The sequence below is a fragment of the Saccopteryx leptura genome, chromosome 1 (assembly GCF_036850995.1).
Source record: "Saccopteryx leptura isolate mSacLep1 chromosome 1, mSacLep1_pri_phased_curated, whole genome shotgun sequence".
NCBI classification, from domain to species: Eukaryota; Metazoa; Chordata; class Mammalia; order Chiroptera; family Emballonuridae; genus Saccopteryx; species Saccopteryx leptura.
The window spans coordinates 273531038-273551261 of record NC_089503.1 but is presented as its reverse complement, the minus strand read 5'-3'; the positions used below and the strand labels follow the sequence as shown (position 1 = coordinate 273551261).

Here is a 20224-nt window from a genome sequence, read left to right as displayed (position 1 = left end):
TTTTTCTTGGTTACCTGCCCCAATTTTTTGCAAGGTATTTTATTTAGGAAAGTTATTTAGTATTCACTGTCAACCACCAACCTCTATTCCACATCGCTCAAGTGCTAGGGACTATCGCCTGCTATTTTATGACACACAAAACTATCTTACTATGGATCCTACTGAATAATTTCATGTGATTATTTTCTCTATAAAGTAGCAGAATATATTTTAGCAACAACCAAAATTTACATGACATAATATGCACATATTCCACAAGATATGTGAAATGTCATCAACGAGCAGGTGCCAGTCTACAGCTCCTCATACGTGACCCACCTATTAAGATGTACAGACTACAAACCGCAGACCGCAGAACCAGTAAATGAAACACTGTCATGACTCACTGTTCCTCTATCAGTTCAAAGCAGGAGACGGTATTTTCCAAGCAGAGCTTTCTCCTTACAGCCAGGCTTCCTGCTGATTAAGCAGAGGAGCCAACTCTGCCTCTCTAAGGCTCAGCCAACAATAAGGTTACTGAAGTTCTTGCATACAAATTCTAGCTGGAAGACGACATGAAATTAATTGAAACTTTGTGTTTTTTATAATTCCAGAGCATAATTTGTATTACAAATAAATGCTTTTAACCTATCAAAGATATTAATATAAAAATAGTATGTGGAAGATTGAAAACCCTATTTCCTGTTTACTTTAGGGATTCTCTGACTTGTGAAGAATTACTGTCTTTATAAACACAGTTTTTCTCCTAATTTTATATTTACGTACATTGTCACCCTCGCTTCTCAGCTTCCAGAAGGGATGAATATAAAACCAAGACCCCTCGTTTCCGGCAGCATCCAAGGACACACGCATGGCGTTCTTCTCCAGCAGGGCAGGCAGTCTCTTGTTGACAGTCAGATACTTGTTGCTTTTTATATGTAGTAGCTGTAGGGAAAAGACATGGATTATACCACCTGGTTTTTTATCTCCTCTGTTAGAGACATGCATACATTTATACATATATTATGTGCCCACATAAACAGCTTGGGGTAAAGATTAAACAAAGCTCTATTCAAACTCACTAACTTCCCAAGTTGACCTCTTTGGGTTGCTCTTCACCTCCACCTCAATTCTGCTTCATAATGAAGTGGGCAAATGAAGAAAACCAGGGTACACCTCTGACTGATTTTTCACTTAATTATAAATAATAGGATAAAATCAGGCTTTCCAAAGACCTGAAAGTTCCCCCAAACTGCATCCTTTCTCAATTCCTGCACAGCCACAAAAAACAAAATATACTAAAGCAAACCCACAAAAGTAGCATTATGCACTGACCCACTTAGTATTAACAACCACCCTGCCCACAGACAGCTCTGACTTCCTCTGTCAGGAGGCGGACACACCACCTACCCAGGCTGTCCTTTCACACGAGGAGGCTGAGCCCACCCCTTCTAAGCACTATTTCTTGGATTTTTTTGCCTTCCATGGACAAAATTTATGAAGTACGAAAACGAAAACAAATAAGCTTCCTCTCCATTATTATAACTATTTCAAAAAAGAATGGTGATTTAAGTTCTCACAATAACGAGGAAATATCTCAAAATAAAGAACAATTCTTTAACTGAAAAAAGAAACCAGCTTTTTGAAAAAATTTGTTATAATATCCTTGGCTCTCATTTTATCACAAGCGAGTGAAAACCCTTATGGGCCAACCCTACTTTGGCATCCATCCACCATGTTAGAGAAAGCCCATGCATCAGCCCCTAGCTGACCATGCAATATCGGCACTTAGGTTCTTGACAAGAAACATAAGCTCCTCTTGCTGGCACTTAATATTAATCAAAACTTTGTTAAGAGAAACTCTATATTTATGGAGGATTGTCCAAGGGGCATGCAGCCCCAGGGTATCACTTAACCTATCCTTAGATTAACTCATACATTCAGGGAACTGTGGACCAAGGCTCCCTCATCTTGTCTCCTCACAGAACTGCTTTGATTGTCCTACACTCTGACATTTTTCCCTTGGTCAATTAACAAAATATCAGGGATATTATTTTTATTTTTTTAATATTTATTTATTCATTTTAGGGGGTAGGCGGAGGGAGAAACACCAATTTTTGTCCCACTTATTTATGTATTCCAAGGGTCCCCAAACTACGGCCCTCAGGCCGCATGCGGCCCCCTGAGGCCATTTATCCAGCCCCCACCGCACTTCTGGAAGGGGCACCTCTTTCATTGGTGGTCAGTGAGAGGAGCATAGTTCCCACTGAAATACTGGTCAGTTTGTTGATTTAAATTTACTTGTTCTTTATTTTAAATATTGTGTTTGTTCCCATTTTGTTTTTTTACTTTAAAATAAGATGTGTGCAGTGTGCATAGGGATTTGTTCATAGTTTTTTTTTAGTCCAGCCCTCCAACAGTCTGAGGGACAGTGAACTGGCCCCCTGTGTAAAAAGTTTGGGGACCCCTGATGTATTCATTGTTTGATTCTTGTTTATTCCCTGAGCAAGGATTGAACCTGCAACCTTGGTACATCAGGACAGCGCTCTAAACCACCTGAGCTATCTAGCCAGGGCTTTTTTTTTTTTTTTGAAAGAGACGGGAAGAGAGAGAGAGGCTATTTTTAAAACAGCTCTATGAAATGCCTCACTACAGTATTTACTAAAAGAAAGTTATTAAGGCTATTGTTTACTATATTAAACAGTGTCCTCTTTATGAGAGCTCATTTAGAAATACTTCTGTGGTCTTCCTCTTGGGAATGTTTATGCTTCTAGACCTCTGATTTAGATCTATGTCTATGGTATGGACCACAGATGGGAATGCTGTCAGATAGCATGCTTCCCTTATAGCTAAGTGGGCAAAGGAAAGGCTTTGCGTCAAAGTTTACCCAACCTTACAACCTGGTTTTTATAAACATGTCTCACTCCTGACTTCATCTTATTTATTCAACCATAATCTTCCCTTTGACCCAGTTGCCTTATTTATTTCTCTTATTTTGCTATGTGGCGTGTGTTTCTGAAAATGCCTTACATTCCTTTGGGAACAAGGTGGGGCATATATTCACAAACAACCAAGTAAAAAGTTAAAATGTCTAAGAGAAGCACAAGAAAGGAATGGGGCTGGGATAAATCAGCGTGTACACTAACTGAAATAGAAGATCTTCTAATAAGTTATGGACAATTTCCATCTAAAAGTATAATTTGAAAACTTTCCACTCCCTACAAAATAAAAAAGCACAGGTTCCTATGTTACATATTAGTCCCATTAATACTAAAGGACTATTTTATTACAGGCTTAGAAATTAGGTTTGCCCATCTTTCTCCTTTTGCTGTAATAACTTGTGCATACATTTAGAGAAGTTCACTTCTTTATGCGGTTACAGCATTTTTATTCCCAAACACACAGAATAGTGTGCCGAGTGCCAACTGAAAATATCACAACATCTCTAATTCCCACCAACTGTACCCCCAAATTGTAATGCTTTTAGGCATTTCTACCAAATGCAGATTACCCATAAAGAAGTCACCTCTTTTATGAAAAAGTAAATCACCACTTACTTGTATAACGTTACTGTATTTCACAATTTCTCCCAATAGTTTCTTATTTTCTGATTCATTTTGCTTTTGTTCCAGTTCTGCTGCATGCTATAAAATGATTATCAAATATTCAGTGTGGAAACACAGTAAAAGGCTACAATAAATGACAAAGAAATAAGAGGGTTTTCAGGAACAAAGAGAAGAAAGAATACAACCATGAATAAAACAGGGTGGTTGATTTACTCTTGGTGCTTGGGGTGGGGGAGCAATAATTAAGTACATAATTAAAATATAATGCAGCCTGACCAGGCAGTGGCACAGTGGATAGAGTGTTGGACTGGGATACAGAGGACCCAGGTTCAAAACCTCAGTGTTGCCGGCTTGAGCACGGGCTTGCCAGCTTGAGTGCAGGCTTACCAGCTTGAGCACAGGGTCGCTGGTTTGAGCATGGGATATAGACATGACCCCATGGTCGCTGGCTTGAGCCCAAGGTCGCTGGCTTGAGCCACGGGTCACTCGTTCAGCTGTAGCCCCAGGTCAAGGCACATATGAGAAAGCAATCAATGAAAAACTAAGGAACTACAGTGAAGAATTGACACTTCTCATCTCTCCCTTTCTGTCTGTCTGTCCCTATCTGTCCCTCTCTCTCTATTTGTCACAAATTTATATATATATACATATATACATATACATATATATATGGTTCAATAATTCTCTCAATTTAATGCTGAAAAGTAGCCAACAATATCTTGGGATGCTTTAATATTGGAAATTTCAGAAAAGTACTAGGCTCTGTGGTCTTATAATTACTTTCAGAAGGAAAACTGCTAGAGAAACCAACCAGGATAGTAGATGAATTTCAAAAGTCTCAAAATACAGTTTCAATTCTGAAAATAACAGAAATTGTAATGACACAAATTAAGTCCTATCAAACTCACACTCAGCCCAAATCAGAAACACTAGATATTTTTTTCTAGTCTTTGAAAAAAAAAAAAATTAAGTTCTATGCCAAGTAAAATAAAATATAACTGGATTTGACAGTCCTACAGAGATTCTGAATTGGTTTCTAGTGTGATACGAATCTCTGAATTAGTCTGGCACTCCCTAAAAAACAGCAGCAGGAGTGTATTACCTACACACTAGGAAATCAGCAGTCACACCCTGTCACTTAAAAGTCCATTCCAGTTTCAGTATGTTGCCACAACTATTGTAAATGTCTATGTACTGAGGGAAATCAGGAGGCTACGAAATAGGTCTGTTGTTATTGCTGCGCATGGACCAGCCTAAGCCAGACAAACAGAAGCCTGGTCCTTACCTGTAATTTTTTCAGCAAGGCTGCTTCAGTGTGGTTCCCTTGTTTGGCTTGCTTAGCTTTCCAGTATTGTTTCTGGGCAGAATATCGATTCATAGGGCACACCTTAAAGAGGCAGTCTAGGACACAATAACAAACAAACACACTGTTAACTAAGAAGACCAGTATTTCTTAGATTTTCCTTTAGCCTATCACTGGAATCTTAGAATCTCTGAGAATAAAGAACATTAAAAGGTCATCTAGCCCATCCTCCAGCCAACTCCCAAATTTCCTCCTTAACATCCTTTTTAATAACTTTTTAGACTGTGAAAATATTCCCTTTATTACTTGAAGTTTCTTAAAGGAAACTTTAGATAACACAATTTATAAAGAAATCAAACCAAGCTAACCATTATATGATAAGCACCTTTTAATTATATTAAGGTATTTGGTCTCAAAAACTGAATAAAATGACATTTGTGACTTTCACTGCCTTATCTGATATTGTATAATAATTACTTATCAGTATATGTATCTCTGACAGTAAAGCGATGCAAAAAATAGAAACAATCATAAAAACCACATTTCAGTCTTCCATTCCCCAAGCTGCCATATACCTAGGATGAATATGATATGAAAATCTGAGATACAGTATAAGGGGGAAAAAATAAAATAAAATAAACCAAGATTATAGTCCTAACTCTTACCACTCAATATCAAGATAGGATATCATAGTGGAATAATATAGTGATATCTCTAAGTCAAAAAGCAAAAAATTTTATGTTCCTTTTAATGAGAACAATGAAAGCGAGACTAAAGAATCCTTCTGCACATGAATGATTTTGCATGTTCATGGAATGAATTACAATCCAAGACAAAGGTCAACTCTCAGTATTCTTTCATAAAGGAGTAATGATACAGAAAATCCAAACATTATTTTCATTATCTCACACACAAAAAATGTATGAGTTCAATACAACAAATTTATTTTGGTTGCTGTGTTAATATTTATGACTATTTTCATTTTTCAAAGATGTATCACAAAATTAAAATTTAATCAACTTAAATATCCATTTTAACCACATTTTTAAAAATTGATTTTAATTCATTGTGTTTTACATAGACTCTAGTGTTGCCCCGAATGCACCACCCCTCCCCCGCATTCCCCTCAACGTCTCCCTTGCCGTCCTCCCCACAGCGCCCTCCCCCCTTCCCTTCAGGTTTATCCCATCCTATCATCCCCTTCCATACCACATTCTTGAATATACTATACAAGCTCATTCTGTTGTTCTCTTTAAAAGTAATTATAAAATTAAATGATAGATTTGATCTTTCAAATCTCATTTATGGTTATAATGGCATAAAAATAAAAATTTATGACTAAAAATTGTTAAAGGAATTTTCAAAATTCAGAAGAAATAATGACTTTTTTCTATAGTTTATCATTATAAATACGAATTCTATTGATTGCCCCACACAAACAAACAAGGCTATAGAAAACTAATTATGGCCCTGGCCGGTTGGCTCAGCGGTAGAGCGTCGGCCTAGCGTGCGGAGGACCCAGGTTCGATTCCCGGCCAGGGCACACAGGAGAAGCGCCCATTTGCTTCTCCACCCCTCCGCCGCACTTTCCTCTCTGTCTCTCTCTTCCCCTCCCGCAGCCAAGGCTCCATTGGAGCAAAGATGGCCCGGGCGCTGGGGATGGCTCTGTGGCCTCTGCCCCAGGCGCTAGAGTGGCTCTAGTCGCAATATGGCGACGCCCAGGATGGGCAGAGCATCGCCCCCTGGTGGGCAGAGCGTCGCCCCGTGGTGGGTGTGCCGGGTGGATCCCGGTCGGGCGCATGCAGGAGTCTGTCTGACTGTCTCTCCCCGTTTCCAGCTTCAGAAAAATGAAAAAAATAAAAATAAAAAAAAAAAATAGAAAACTAATTATGACTTTATGGTACAAAAGTTGTTGATGTACGTGCATAAATATTTTATAGGCAACAGAAAACAGACATCTTCTAACTGCTATAAATAGGGTAAGAGACCATTACAAATACAATATGACACAAGAATCACAACTTGGCATGTGTGTGAAAACCAAATAACTAGACCTAAAAACTGTTTTTGTTTTCCTTGGAAATATATCTGATAAGCCCTAGAAACTATTCCCTATATACTAGCAACTACAAAGAGACTAGACAATTTTTTGAAACACAAATAAAAAAGCTGTTTACAGATCTCTCCGAAAGAGTGCTTCTAACTGAATGCAGACTATACTGACTATCCTATATTAGGCAGGTAACCAAACTCCACATTGTTTTAGTGCAGCAAAAACACAAATTCTTATTTAAGTAGACGTGAACTCTAACCTGCAGTCTATACTTCTGACCTCCCTCCTATAGAAAAAGAAAGAAATTAGGTTCCCCATTACTTCAAATTTCTAATTGAGTTCATTAGAAAATGATCCTTTGACAGAGGAAATGTTTTCTTCCTAAATTCCAAACCACTGCAGGAGTGCTCCTAATCAGTAGTATCTTTGAATAGCTAGCAAAAAAAGTGTGTGTGTCATGATTCTGATGAAGTTACTGTGAAGTGAAGTCCCACGTCCAGCCAACCCAGGCTTCCCCTAGGTTGCTGCTGGGTGCTAAGACTCAGAGAGCTCACAGTGTCATGGGTACAACAGGCATCAACCACATGTTCAAGGTTCACTGGGGAACTCTGGAGCTGTTGTGGGGCACAAAGACGCAGGTGGCCAACTTCAGCAGAGAAAGCCAGAAAGTGTTTCCAAAGGAGAAGACACAAGCTAAGTTTTAATGACCCAATACAACACAGTTGTCAAGGGGGTTCAAATGCCCCGGGGAGAGGGGACATTCCAAACAGAGCCAATGAGTAACAAAGATAGAGCGGGTAAATGCAGAGGGACCCACTAACCTTGTAGGGAAACTCTGGCCCTGCTGTGAAATGAAAATAAAATGGCTTGCTGAAATCAGGGCCACAGAGTGCTAGGCTGTGGGATATGGGCTTTGTCTTGTGGGAAAGGTCAAACTGGCACAGTGCTTTAAGCTCTTACACCATGTGAGGCGACGTGAACAAACTGGCCAGAAGACCAGCACCAAAGCCAGCAGGCTGAGAGACAAGGAGCATCTGAAATTGAGCTCTATGGTAATTATAGATTTCAACGGAAACATCAGACTCAACAGGCTTACCGGTCTATTATGTGGGGTAGGGAACAGTGAGAGAGAGGGAAAGTGAAGACGGCCCAATGAACAAGCTTCCACCCACTCTGAGCTATACAGCCTTCGAGTGCAAAAGCCCTTTCTGTGTGCGGGGCCTTCGTTTGATGTCCTCTTCAGCCACCTCCCCAGGTGGCATCTCACAGTAATTTTATATCACAGTAAACAAATCTGTTTCTGCACGGAAACTGCTATTACTATTGCAGGACTATTTCGGTTAACATAGGGCATACAGACTTCTGTAAATTGCTTTTGCTGATGGCTATAATGGTGATTGGAGTGAGTGTGTGAGTGTATGTGAATGTGTGTGTGTGTGTGTGAGTGTATGTGAGTGTGTGTGTGTGTGTGTGCTTAATTTTCTCTGCCTCTTTTAGAAAACAAAAATCAGCTGGTCTTGGACTCATCATATATTTTGTCTGCTTGTCAATATTGCACAATAAAAGTGTTAATAACACCTGCCATGCCTCAGTCACAGAGCTGCTGAGATATGCACAAAAGATAATCTGTGTGAAAGTACACTATGAACTTTAAAACCCTATTATAAATGTAAGGTATTATTATTAATATCGCTTCACTTGTTTAACAATGTTAAAGTTGTCAGATTAAACTTTAACAAACGTAAATCAAAAGTGCCCAATTCACAACAAGGTGTTAGCCTTTTTGGTTTCAGATGCCACAGTGTTTTGTATAAAATTCTCAAATACCCTAAAACAGCATGGCCGTGAGCAGCGGATGCGATCGCCATTACTTTGAAACATCTCTTAAAATATGCAGACACAGTCACTAACGCCCCACGGTGGAGCCAGGCCCGGAGAGCCTCCCCCGTTTCCCGGGCAGTGGGAGCCAGCTGTCTCAGAGCTATCAGCTCTCCTCCGCCCTCCTCATCCCTGATTCTGAAACTGGCTTTCCACCCCTTGGCCTGCTCGTTCTCTAATGTTAGAGGTGTTCACAGTTAGATTTTAGGGGGGTTTCCAATCAGAAAGCGCTCTGGCGTCACTTGTTCATTAGGTAACGATAATCTCTTCAGCCTTTCAAAACTCAAAGAATAAAAATAAAAAAAATAAAAAAAAAGAAGACTGGTCCAATAGAGAAAATTACAAAAGTACAAAAAAAAAAAAAAAAAGGAAGTAATATGAGTTCAATTTGTTTAAAGTTTAACCTAAAGATCTGAGACCATGAATTTTGCAGAATTACAGACGTTCAGAAATGTGAGAAATCTGACAAAATGGGCAACGTTCGGTCAGGCCATATTATAAAAACAATGTCTTAGAATTAGAACATTTATTTTTTTGTTTTACAGCTCTGGAAGGAAATTCAGCCCCACAGAAGTGTTCACTTTAACTGAAAGGCTCAGTGGCCTCCTTAGCCTGCTGACTAGGGACAGAAGAGACATGAAAGCTATTCAAATGGTGTAGAGCACGGACTTCATGGCATACAGCACTGGAAATCAAAGAATTCACCTTCCCAGATAATTCTGGGTCAGTTTGGCAGGAAACCAGTCTAAACTTTCACTTACGCTACCTACCTGAATTGCTTTAAAATGTTTTCTGCTTTGTACCTATAAAAACACTTTCGAAAATATTTGTACCTAAGGCAGTTTCTACAACCCAGGACTGTCTATAGAACTCCATTTGGGGCTCTTATATGTAAAGGTCAAGTTACACAGTGGCCAACAACTTCCTATGGTAATGGTGGAAGGAAGACTTTTTGCTTCATATCCCCTCCTTCCTGAGATTTAAATGAGGCAAGACATATACCATCAGCGAATACCTGTCACAAAGTGGGCATTCAACAAATGGCTCTTTCATGGTAGCCTGTAAAATTACCTCACACTGATTACAGGGAATGCTGTTGCCAAGGGTTTTATTATCTTCACGTGGAAAAGGGTGGGGAGTGAGGGAGTCTGGAGAGTGTCTCTTTAGAATATAAACAGGATGCAGCAGAGTTCTGTGAAGAGCATGGGACCTTCCCAGTGATAAAACAAAGTGGTAAGAAAACTTTCCCTAAGTTAAGAGACTGGCAGACAAGAGACAATTAGAATTCAGAGTAGGTCAGGGAGAGGAGAGGTACACGTTCACCTTTAAAATACAATGGTAGCTCTGTTTTTCAGCTTTTCTAAGAAACTCATCCTGAAACAGTGTTTGCATAAAGCTCTTTATGCTTAAAGGTTAAAAAGCAATGTTTCCTTAAGCATATAAGTCTCTAAACTTCTACCTCTTTTGATCACAGCCTAGACACGTTATCGAGAGGGCATCTAACAGGGATAGTGTCCTCTAGAACAGGGGTCGGAAACCTTTTTGGCTGAGAGAGCCATGAACACCACATATTTTAAAATGTAATTCCATGAGAGCCATACAACGACCCGTGTACGTTAAGCATTATCCAATAAAAATTTGGTGTTGTCCCTGGAGGACAGCTGTGATTGGCTCCAGCCACCTGCAACCATGAACATGAGCGGTAGGAAATGAATAGATTGTAATACATGAGAATGTTTTATATTCTTAACGTTATTATTTTTTTTATTAAAGATTTGTCTGCGAGCCATATGCAGCCATCAGAAGAGCCACATCTGGCTCGCGAGCCATAGGTTCCTGACCCCTGCTCTTACAAAAGTCAAAGAGAACTTATTGCGGGTGTTAGGAAACATTAAAATTGATCACAACACATGGATGGGCAACCATGAAGACTATAGGATGACTTCCTCTAGGCAAAAATCAACTATTTTACTACTGGAGAAGAAGGAAAACAGTCTTTATCATCACAGACTCCTAAAACTGTAAGACTTCTGATAAAATCCAATCTTTCCCTTCTCTGAGATAAAGAGGCAAAAAACTCAGAGAGTGAGTTGCATAGGTCCTTCATGATGAACTCTCTACATAAAAATAAATTACAAATGTGAACAAGTTCAGCCACACACAGGACACTTGAATGCCCTCACAAGTGACTGGCCTCTGGTGAGCAGGGACGTTAATTCCACTTGGTTTGTTCAGCAGTACAGTTTACTGCCATGGAGCACTTGTAAACTCTAAAGGGCACTACAATCGACAATAAAGGTCATTTGATCTTCCCAACAACCTTAAGAGTTAGCTAGGATTATTTTCTCCATGTTCACAGAAGGAAACTGAGACTTTTCATAAGTCCACAAAGTTGGTAAACTTGAACTGAGATCCTCTGAACCCAATTCAATGTTCCGCCGCTATACAAGTGTGCCATTTGGGAGCAGGTGTGTCATATTGAGGCAAAATAGCCTACCTGAAATACTATTCGTAATTCTACATAGATGCACCTGGAGATCATTTAGAACAAATCTAATCTTGCTTTTATACAACAGCCTTAAATATCCTAGGGCCCTGGTTGGCAAACTGCAGCTCGCGAGCCACATGCGGCTCTTTGGCCCCTTGAGTGTGGCTCTTCCACAAAATACCACATCCGGGCGTTACCTCGGTAAGGAATGTTCTACCTGTATAGTTTAAGCTTAAAAAATTTGGCTCTCAAAAGAACTTTCAATCGTTGGGCTGTTGATATTTGGCTTTGTTGACTAATGAGTTTGCCGACCACTGTTACTAAGACATCTCTATCTCATCTTAGATTTCATTAGCACAACAAGATCTACCTAAAATGTACCATTTTTATTTGCAATACTACGACTACTTCTTTCTTTATACCTGAGTTGATTTTATTCAATTGAATATTAAATTAAAATTAAAGCACTTAATGTATTTAGCAAGTATAGACACTGAAAAACACTGGCCCAGAGAGTGAGATCTACCTAGGTTTCCTTCCTATCACAGTCTCGCAACACAATTCAATTTCTAGAGAAAATTATGAAGATACATATACATACACAGCAGCTTGTAATACTTCAAAAGAAACTACTGTATGTTTTTTCATGAAAAATATGCCACATGTGCCTATATAATTAAATAAGTGTTAAGACATCAATAGAAATATTATAAAATCAGTCTCAACAAGCATTAATTGGTCCTGGCCAGTTGGCTCAGCAGTAGAGCGTTGGCCCATCGTGTGGAAGTCCCAGGTTCAATTCCCAGCCAGGGCACACAGGGGAAGTGCCCATCTGCTTCTCTACCCTTCCCCCTCTCCTTCCTCTCTCTCTCTTTCCCTCCTGCAGCCAAGGCTCCATTGGAGCAAAGTTGGCTCAGGCACTGAGGAAGGTTCCATGACCTCCGCCTCAGGCGCTAGAATAGCTCCGGTTGCATTGGACAGCCCAGATGGGCAGAGCAGTGCCCCCTAGTGGGCATACTGGGTGGATCCCAGTCAGGGTGTCTTTCTCTCTGCCTCCCCACTTCTCACACCAGAAAAATACAAAAAATAAAAATAAAAAAGCATTAATTACCTGATTCATACATTAATGGGTAAATATTCAAAAACAAATGAACTAATTCTTTTTTTTTTGCTTCATTTGGAGTAGGGAGAAACAAGATTCAGACGTATTGATGCTATCTATCTATCTTCATTTTTTTTATAAAGCCGGTGGCCGAGGCCAGGCAGGCCCACATTGGATTTGGGCAGATGGCAGAGAAACTGCAGAGCCAGAAAGTGTTGGACCATTCCATTTAATAAAGTCTCACAAGGGCAAACAAGCACACGGGCAAGGGAAAACCGCTTCTCAGGCAAAGAAACAGTAAGAACTGCTCCTCACAGTGGCGGGCAGGCAATTTGCCATCTGCGATCTCCCGTCTCTCTCGAGCAGAAGCACCCACAGTCTTACATAGGCCACGCACAGGTGCCTCTGCCACGTGCTCACGCACCAATCAGGCAACGTGCTTGCAGCCAGTAAACCAGCGAGCAAGCCTGACACAGCTGCCCCACACTTGTCAAGGTTTAATGTTAGCATTAAGCAAACCATTCTATTAGACATAGTGGAATTCCTATCAAAAAAATCCTAACAGGTCATTTTAAGTAATTTTCCCATTCTCAAAATGTCACACTAACACAGATAATCAAAAAAGTGTAAGAAGCAGCCTGATTCAGAAATCAAAATGCAAGTCTGTAAATCCCATTACAAAAAAATCAAGTCCAAAAGAGAAGAAATGGAAATGAATTTAAATGTACATAAGTGTATGTATACCTATATATTTACATATGTAGACAACACATATATATTTCTTTTATATAATACTTTTATTGGTATTTTTATTTATAAGCATATGTTTCTACATACATTACCTCATTTAATTCTTCTAAAAATTCTTTGAGATAAACATTAGTTTTAATATGAGGAAAGAGAAATTCAAAACATTTTACCTCAAGTCTCAAAGCTAGCCTTTAGGTTTAACCCAAAGCAATCTGTCTCCAAGCCCATCTTCATTATTTAACAAAAGACACTCAGTATTTATCAAATTGAAACTTTAAAAATGTGTCTAGGTACAGTCACTGAAATTTATTCACCCAACATGGTAGCCTATCTAGCTGTCTCTGATTTCATACAGTGTGTCCATAAAGTCATGGTGCACTTTTGACTGGTCACAGGAAAGCAACAAAAGACGACAGAAATCTGAAATCTGCACCAAATAAAAGGAAAACCCTCCCACTTTCTGTAGGATGATGTGGCAGCATGTGCACATGTGCAGATGATGATGTAACACCATGTATACAGCAGAGCAGTCCACGGCCATGCCAGTTGAGATGTGGACGGTACAGAGGAAAGTTCAGTGTGTTCTGTGGCTCGCTAAATTCGAATCCGTGACCAAAGTGCAACGTGAATATCGGTGCATTTATAATGAAGCGCCACCACATAGGAATAACATTACTCGGTGGGATAAACAGTTGAAGGAAACTGGCAGTTTGGTAGAGAAACCCCGTTCTGGTAGGCCATCAGTCAGTGACGAGTCTGTAGAGGCTATACAGGATAGCTACCTAAGGGACCCTAAAAAATCTGTGCATGAGCCCACATCGAACTGAATGGAATAGATATGAAACTGGGAGAGTTTTCCTTTTATTTGGTGCAGATTTCACATTTCTATCATCTTGTGTTGCTTTCCTGTGACCGGTCAAAAGTACACCATGACTTTAAGGACACACTGTACATCAAGACATGCTGAACTTCTCTAACGAGGGCCCAGAAACATGTTCAAAAAAGACAATCTGAAAATCGGTAACTACAACCTAATAGAGGTGGCAAGCTACAAACACATGAACAGGGAATTTTACTGCCTCAAGTGCTTTGCTTGGAAAGTAATAATTTTTGAATAGCTGGACAATTAAACTGTTAATACAGGTAAATTAACTTTATAGAAATAGGCTTGCCTTTTTAAACCCATTTTAGCATAACAATAACTCATGGCTAAAATTGTTTTTAAAAAGTATAACACAGGCTATCTTATGCCATTTTGTTTATGTAATAAGATATTTAGATGTAATAAGATACTGAAGATATTTGTTATGTAATAAGATATTTTCATTGTCTAGTGACTGAATTAATTACTATTCTCATAGGGGATACCTACAACAAAATCAGTGTATTGTGCTAGGTCCTCTATAAGCAGAGATTTATCCCTAAGAACAAAAACAATCACAGAGTTCTAAACATCATTATTGTAGATTTATGCCCAAGTGAGACTAGTTTTCTATTCACGATTACCACCATAAAGCACCTACACCTCTACAGATCATTTAAGAGTCAATCAATGGACAACAACTTTAGAGCAGTGTTTTACAAACTGTAATTGTGTACACTAGGTTTGCAATCAATTTATTTGGTTCCCATCAGATATTTTTGAATGGAGTAGAGTGGAATGGAATGGAACGGAACAGAATGGAATAAAATGGGAAAAGAAGGCAAAGAGAGACACTGCAAGTAGTCTTTCAAGAAACTTGTTTCTGGGGTGTGTGTGTACATGTGTGTATACATATATGCTGGACTACAATGCAAAATGTGTTTCTCACTGACTGTTGCAATAAAAAGTGTCTGAAAGTCACCGTTCTCGAGGACTACATGCATACACAAGGTTAGGGTTTAAGGGAGTGGAAATTACAAAAAGAGAAATCGTGTGGGCAAGGGAAGAGGAAACTGAGACGATCAAGTGAAGTTCTTTATCAATAACTTTTGAAAACTATAAAAATTATCCTTTTAGTAATCGACCAATAAAAATTTTATATAGGCAATTGTAATGGAACAGAAAGATGCCCTTTTAAAAATATCTTTTTAGTCTACGGCCATACCACCCTGAATGCGCCCGATCTCGTCTAAAAATATCTTTTTATTCACACTCTGACTTCTGCCTTTACTGTGGCATCTATGTCCCAGACGCTTTTATTAGCTAACTTGTTTGCACGTAATTCTACATTACGCACCTCTTATCTGTTGTAGGAAAGATGATCAGAATCTGCAGAAGGAAACTCATGCCAAGTTACCTGGGAAACAATAATTAGATACCTATTCTTTCTTCTCTGAAAGGCTTTACAGTCTGTTTTTCTCCTATTAAAATGCGCACACATGAAAAAGGAACCCACTAGGCCCTGGTTCCCCATTTACCTCTGTACGCAGTTCTGTGAGGGAGAGGTGGATGGGTGCTGCTGATCTAAGGAGGGAAGCTTTAAGACTACCAATATTTGGCAAGTATATGCTGGAAAGATGGTTGTCAAATTTTTAGATGACACAGGCTAGGGAGAAATAGCTAATCTGACATGTAAAAATCAAGATTTTCAATAAAGAAAAAATATCAGCACAATTAAACTTTAAATAAGCTTAACTATAAAATTCTGTACTGTGTTCAGAAAAAAAGCAACTGCTTATGTATGTGATAAACGGGAGCATCAGGGCTATTAACAGCTAATATTAAAAAGTGGGGGCGGGGAGCGACTAGACCAGGGGTCGGCTCACGAGACGAATGTGGCTCTTTTGATGGCTGCATCTGGCTCACAGACAAATCTTTAATAAAAAAAAATAATAACGTTAAAAATATAAAACATTCTCATGTATTACAATCCATTCATTTCCTACTGTTCATGTTCATAGCTGGGGGTGCTGGAGCCAATCACAGCTGTCCTCCGGGACAACACCAAATTTTTATTGGATAATGCTTAACGTACACGGGTCATTGTATGGCTCTCACAGAATTACATTTTAACATATGTGGCGTTCATGGCTCTCTCAGCCAAAAAGTTTCCCAACCCCTGGACTAGACCTTAGGCTTGAGTTCAACTTAGTATAATTAAAGTGACTAGACATCCCTGTGTGCCCAGGACAATTTTTTTAATCTCTTTTTTTTTTCCGTGAGAGGAAGGGAGATAGTGAGATAGACTCCCGCCTGCACCCTGACCAGGATCCATCCAGAAACCCCATCTAGGCCAATGCCTGAGTACCAAGCTATTTTTAGTGCCTGGATTGATGCTGTACCAATGGCTTCCCTGTGGGAAGGAAAGAGAGAGAGAGAGAGAGAGAGAGAGAGAGAGAAAGGAGAGGGAGAAGCAAATGGTCACTTCTCCTGTGTGCCCTGATCAGAAATCAAACCTGGGACTTCCACATGCCGGGCTGACGCTCTAACCGCTGAGCCACCAGCCAGGGCCAAAAAGTTTTATTTATGCCTATTACTTGAGCCTATTATTGTGTCCTCTTTCACTCACAAAAGTGTCCTGTTTTGGATGATAAAGTATATGATCACCCCAATTATAACAAATAAACAGCGATGGGGGAGCTGAAAAACCGATGCAGCCATTTTAGCCTGATTAAGAATGGAGTTTTGACCAGAGGAAGTAAGAACAAATCCAGATTACTGGACTCAGTTATGCACATCCAGAATATTAGGCTCAATGATAGGTGGCACATTTAAAATGGCCTGTATCCTAACAAAGTTAGGCAAATGAGAAAGCACTTGATATACAGAAATCAACAACAGTGGGAACTGTGAGACACTGCCAAACAGAGTAAGTACAGTGTGTCCGTAAAGTCATGGTGCACTTTTGACCAGTCATAGGAAAGCAACAAAAGACGACAGAAATCTGAAATCTGCACCAAATAAAAGGAAAACTCTCCCAGTTTCTGTAGGATGATGTGGCAGCATGTGCGCAGGCGCAGATGATGACGTAACACCGTGTATACAGCGGAGCAGCCCACGGTCATGCCAGTCGAGATGTGGACAGTACAGAGGAAAGTTCAGTGTGGTCTGTGGCTCGTTAAATTCGAATCCGTGACCAAAGTGCAGCGTGAATATCGGCGCGTTTATAACAAAGCGCCACCACATAGGAATAACATTACTCGGTGGGATAAGCAGTTGAAGGAAACCGGCAGTTTGGTGGAGAAACCCCATTCTGGTAGGCCATCAGTCAGTGACGAGTCTGTAGAGGCTATATGGGATAGCTACCTAAGGAGCCCTAAAAAATCTGTGCATGAGCCCACATCGAACTGCACTGAATAGGTATGAAGCTGGGAGAGCTTTCCTTTTATTTGGTGCAGATTTCACATTTCTATCGTCTTTTGTTGCTTTCCTGTGACCGGTCAAAAGTGCACCATGACTTTACGGACACACTGTATATCCACTCAAACCAGCTGAAGATCTACATGTAAAAGAGGGAAGAAATTTTTTTTCTATGTTCATCCAGAATCAAGGCAAAATTTTGTTCAATGTAAGGAAAACCTTGCCAGCGATTGGAGAAATCCAAAAAATATAAATCAGCCACCGGCAAGTGTGCAGGCAGGGCGGATGAGAAGTGCTGCAGAAGGGGTCTTGCGTTGGGAAGCAGGTCCCTTCCTAACACCACATTCTGCTTTACAGTGGGAACCACAGTAGAGGTGGTCAGCGCGGAGGGGCGGAGTCTGCGTTCTGTGTTTACTGATGAAAAGCTCAGCCCATCACCTGCCTCCGCTGTATTTGCACATGTGATTTGGTTTGGGTCTCACTATTAAAGAGACCGGCAAACTGCATCCCTAGCTAGACCCTGAAAAGGTCTCCTACTACAAAATAGCTGCTGGTACTACGTTCAAATGCTCAGTTAAAGCACTCCATAAGCCCTGGCAGGTTGGCTCAGTGGTAGAGCGTCGGCCTGGCGTGCAGGAGTCCTGGGTTCGATTCCCGGCCAGGGCACACAGGAGAAGTGCCCATCTGCTTCTCCACCCCTCCCCCTCTCCTTCCTCTCTGTCTCTCTTCCCCTCCGCAGCCGAAGCTCCATTGGAGCAAAGTTGGCCCGGGCACTGAGGATGGCTCTGTGGCCTCTGCCTCAGGCGCTAGAATGGCTCTGGTTGCAACAGAGTGACGCCCCAGATGGGCAGAGCATCGCCCCCTAGTGGGCGTGCCAGATGGATCCCAGTTGGGCGCATGCGGAAGTCTGTCTGCCTCCCCATTTCCAACTTCAGAAAAATACAAAAAAAAAAAGCACTCCATAAATATTCGTTATTATTACTTCCAACTTTGCATTCCAGATGAACACATACAGTTGTGTTTATATCTTAGAGCTTCAAAAGCATGGTGGTGGTTGTTACTTCCTCACTTAAGTATTTTGATTTGGTAAGATACTCTCAGATTAAAAGAAAATGAACAGAAAATCAAAGGTAAAAGAAATGATAAACAAGAAACATCCCCCTCCCCCCACTAGACATAGAGACACACATTTGCACACAGACACACTAACGGCAGCTAAAGCTGAATGGTCGGAGCACCATGATAAGAATTTCACATGAATTCCTCAATTTTCCTAGAAAAATATGAGACAGATTCTATTATTATTCCCATTTTATGGATGGTGAAGCTAGAGCTTGAAGTTTAGGTTCTGCACAGGGTCAGCGTTACCAAGTGGCAGAGCTAGGATTCCAACCCAACCAACTTCAAAGTCTGTACTGTGAGGCTGTAAAGACAGAAGGACGCACACAACCCAGCTACTCTGTAGTCTGAAAGGCAGAGCAGTGATGTATTGGATAACTGGGAATTGGGAGGAAAAGTAGGACTCCCAGAAAGCAGGCTGGACATGGAAAGCAGGGAACTGAGACATAAGATAACAGGAACTGATGACGACCACAGGACCTGGAAAACAGGACACAGTTGTAACATTTTCTTCTCCCTGCATATTTTGTCTTCTTCCTAATTTATTCTTTTTTTCCCTCCATAACTTTAAATTTGTTTGATGTTCTCTTCCTCATAACTTTAAATTTGTTTGATGTTCTCTTCCTCCATTCCTCCATAACTTTAAATTTGTTTGATGTTCTCTTCCTCTGGTCAAAACTCCATTCTTAATCAGGCTAAAATGGCTGCATCGGTTTTTCAGCTCCCCCATCGCTGTTTATTTGTTATAATTGGGGTGATCATATACTTCATCATCCAAAACAGGACACTTTTGTGAGTGAAAGAGGACACAATGTTCAGGTCTCACTCTTTTTTCTTTTATTTCCTTCTTTCTGTTTTCCTAATCATTTTCTTCCTTTTACCTTCTCTTAGTTCACTCTTTCTCCAGTATTTACTTTATCTCTTTTCAGAATCTTTTTTCCTTTCTTACCCATATAAAACTGTGCTTAAAATGTATTATTATTTTCTTTGGATAGGTTCTATCTTTTTTATTTCAAATAAAAATGTAGATGATTAGGACATTTCCTTATCAAAACTCCACTTAAAATTAAGTTGCAAAAGCAAAACATATCTAACAGAAGACATAAATCCGGAATATTAAAAGTACTCTCACAAAGCAATTAAATAATACACGCAACCCAAAAAAAGATATGAACAGACACATCACAAAGAAAACACATGGAAAGCCAACAAGCACATGAAATGATACTCAACATTATTGGTCATTAGGGAAATGTAAATTAAGAACATAATTACATCCTCTACCCACCCACCAGAAAGGCTGTAATTAGGAAGAATAACAGTATCACATGTTGGTGAGGTGTGCAGCAACTGGAACTTTCATATATGGTACATACATACATTTAGACATTCATTCATGGTATAAATGCAAAATGGTTCAGCTACCTTAAAATGTTTTGGTAATTTCTGAAAAGTTAAACATATACTTAATATATAATCCAGCAATTCCATTCCAAGGTGTCTACTCAAGAGAATGAAAACATATGTCCACACAAAGCCTGTATGCAGAAGTGCCTATCAGCATTATTTGTAACAGTCAAAAAGGTGAAGGGAGAGGAGGAAACCCCCAACTCCAAATGTGCTAGTATGTCTGAACAAAAGAATACTGCATGGATGAATCTCAAAAACACCATACTAAGTGAAAGAAGCCAGACACAAAAAACT

At 39.9% G+C, this 20224-nt stretch overlaps 1 protein-coding gene across 2 annotated transcripts in view; it reads right to left on the bottom strand.

Annotated features, from left to right (window-relative positions):
- The window catches only part of ITPR2 (inositol 1,4,5-trisphosphate receptor type 2), a 527270-nt gene that overhangs the window by 413763 nt on the left and 93283 nt on the right, over positions 1–20224 (bottom strand). Inside the window, exons 1-4 of one of the 2 annotated variants that reach the window (XM_066354101.1) lie at positions 15339–15376; positions 4831–4946; positions 3537–3623; positions 766–924 (exon numbers count right to left, since the gene is read on the bottom strand). In XM_066354101.1, coding sequence (XP_066210198.1) covers positions 766–924; positions 3537–3623; positions 4831–4923 — 339 coding nt within the window. In that variant the 5' untranslated portion in view covers positions 4924–4946; positions 15339–15376. Of the gene's footprint in view, positions 1–765; positions 925–3536; positions 3624–4830; positions 4947–15338; positions 15377–20224 lie in introns of those variants that run through there. The other variant, XM_066354092.1, reaches the window with a different exon arrangement.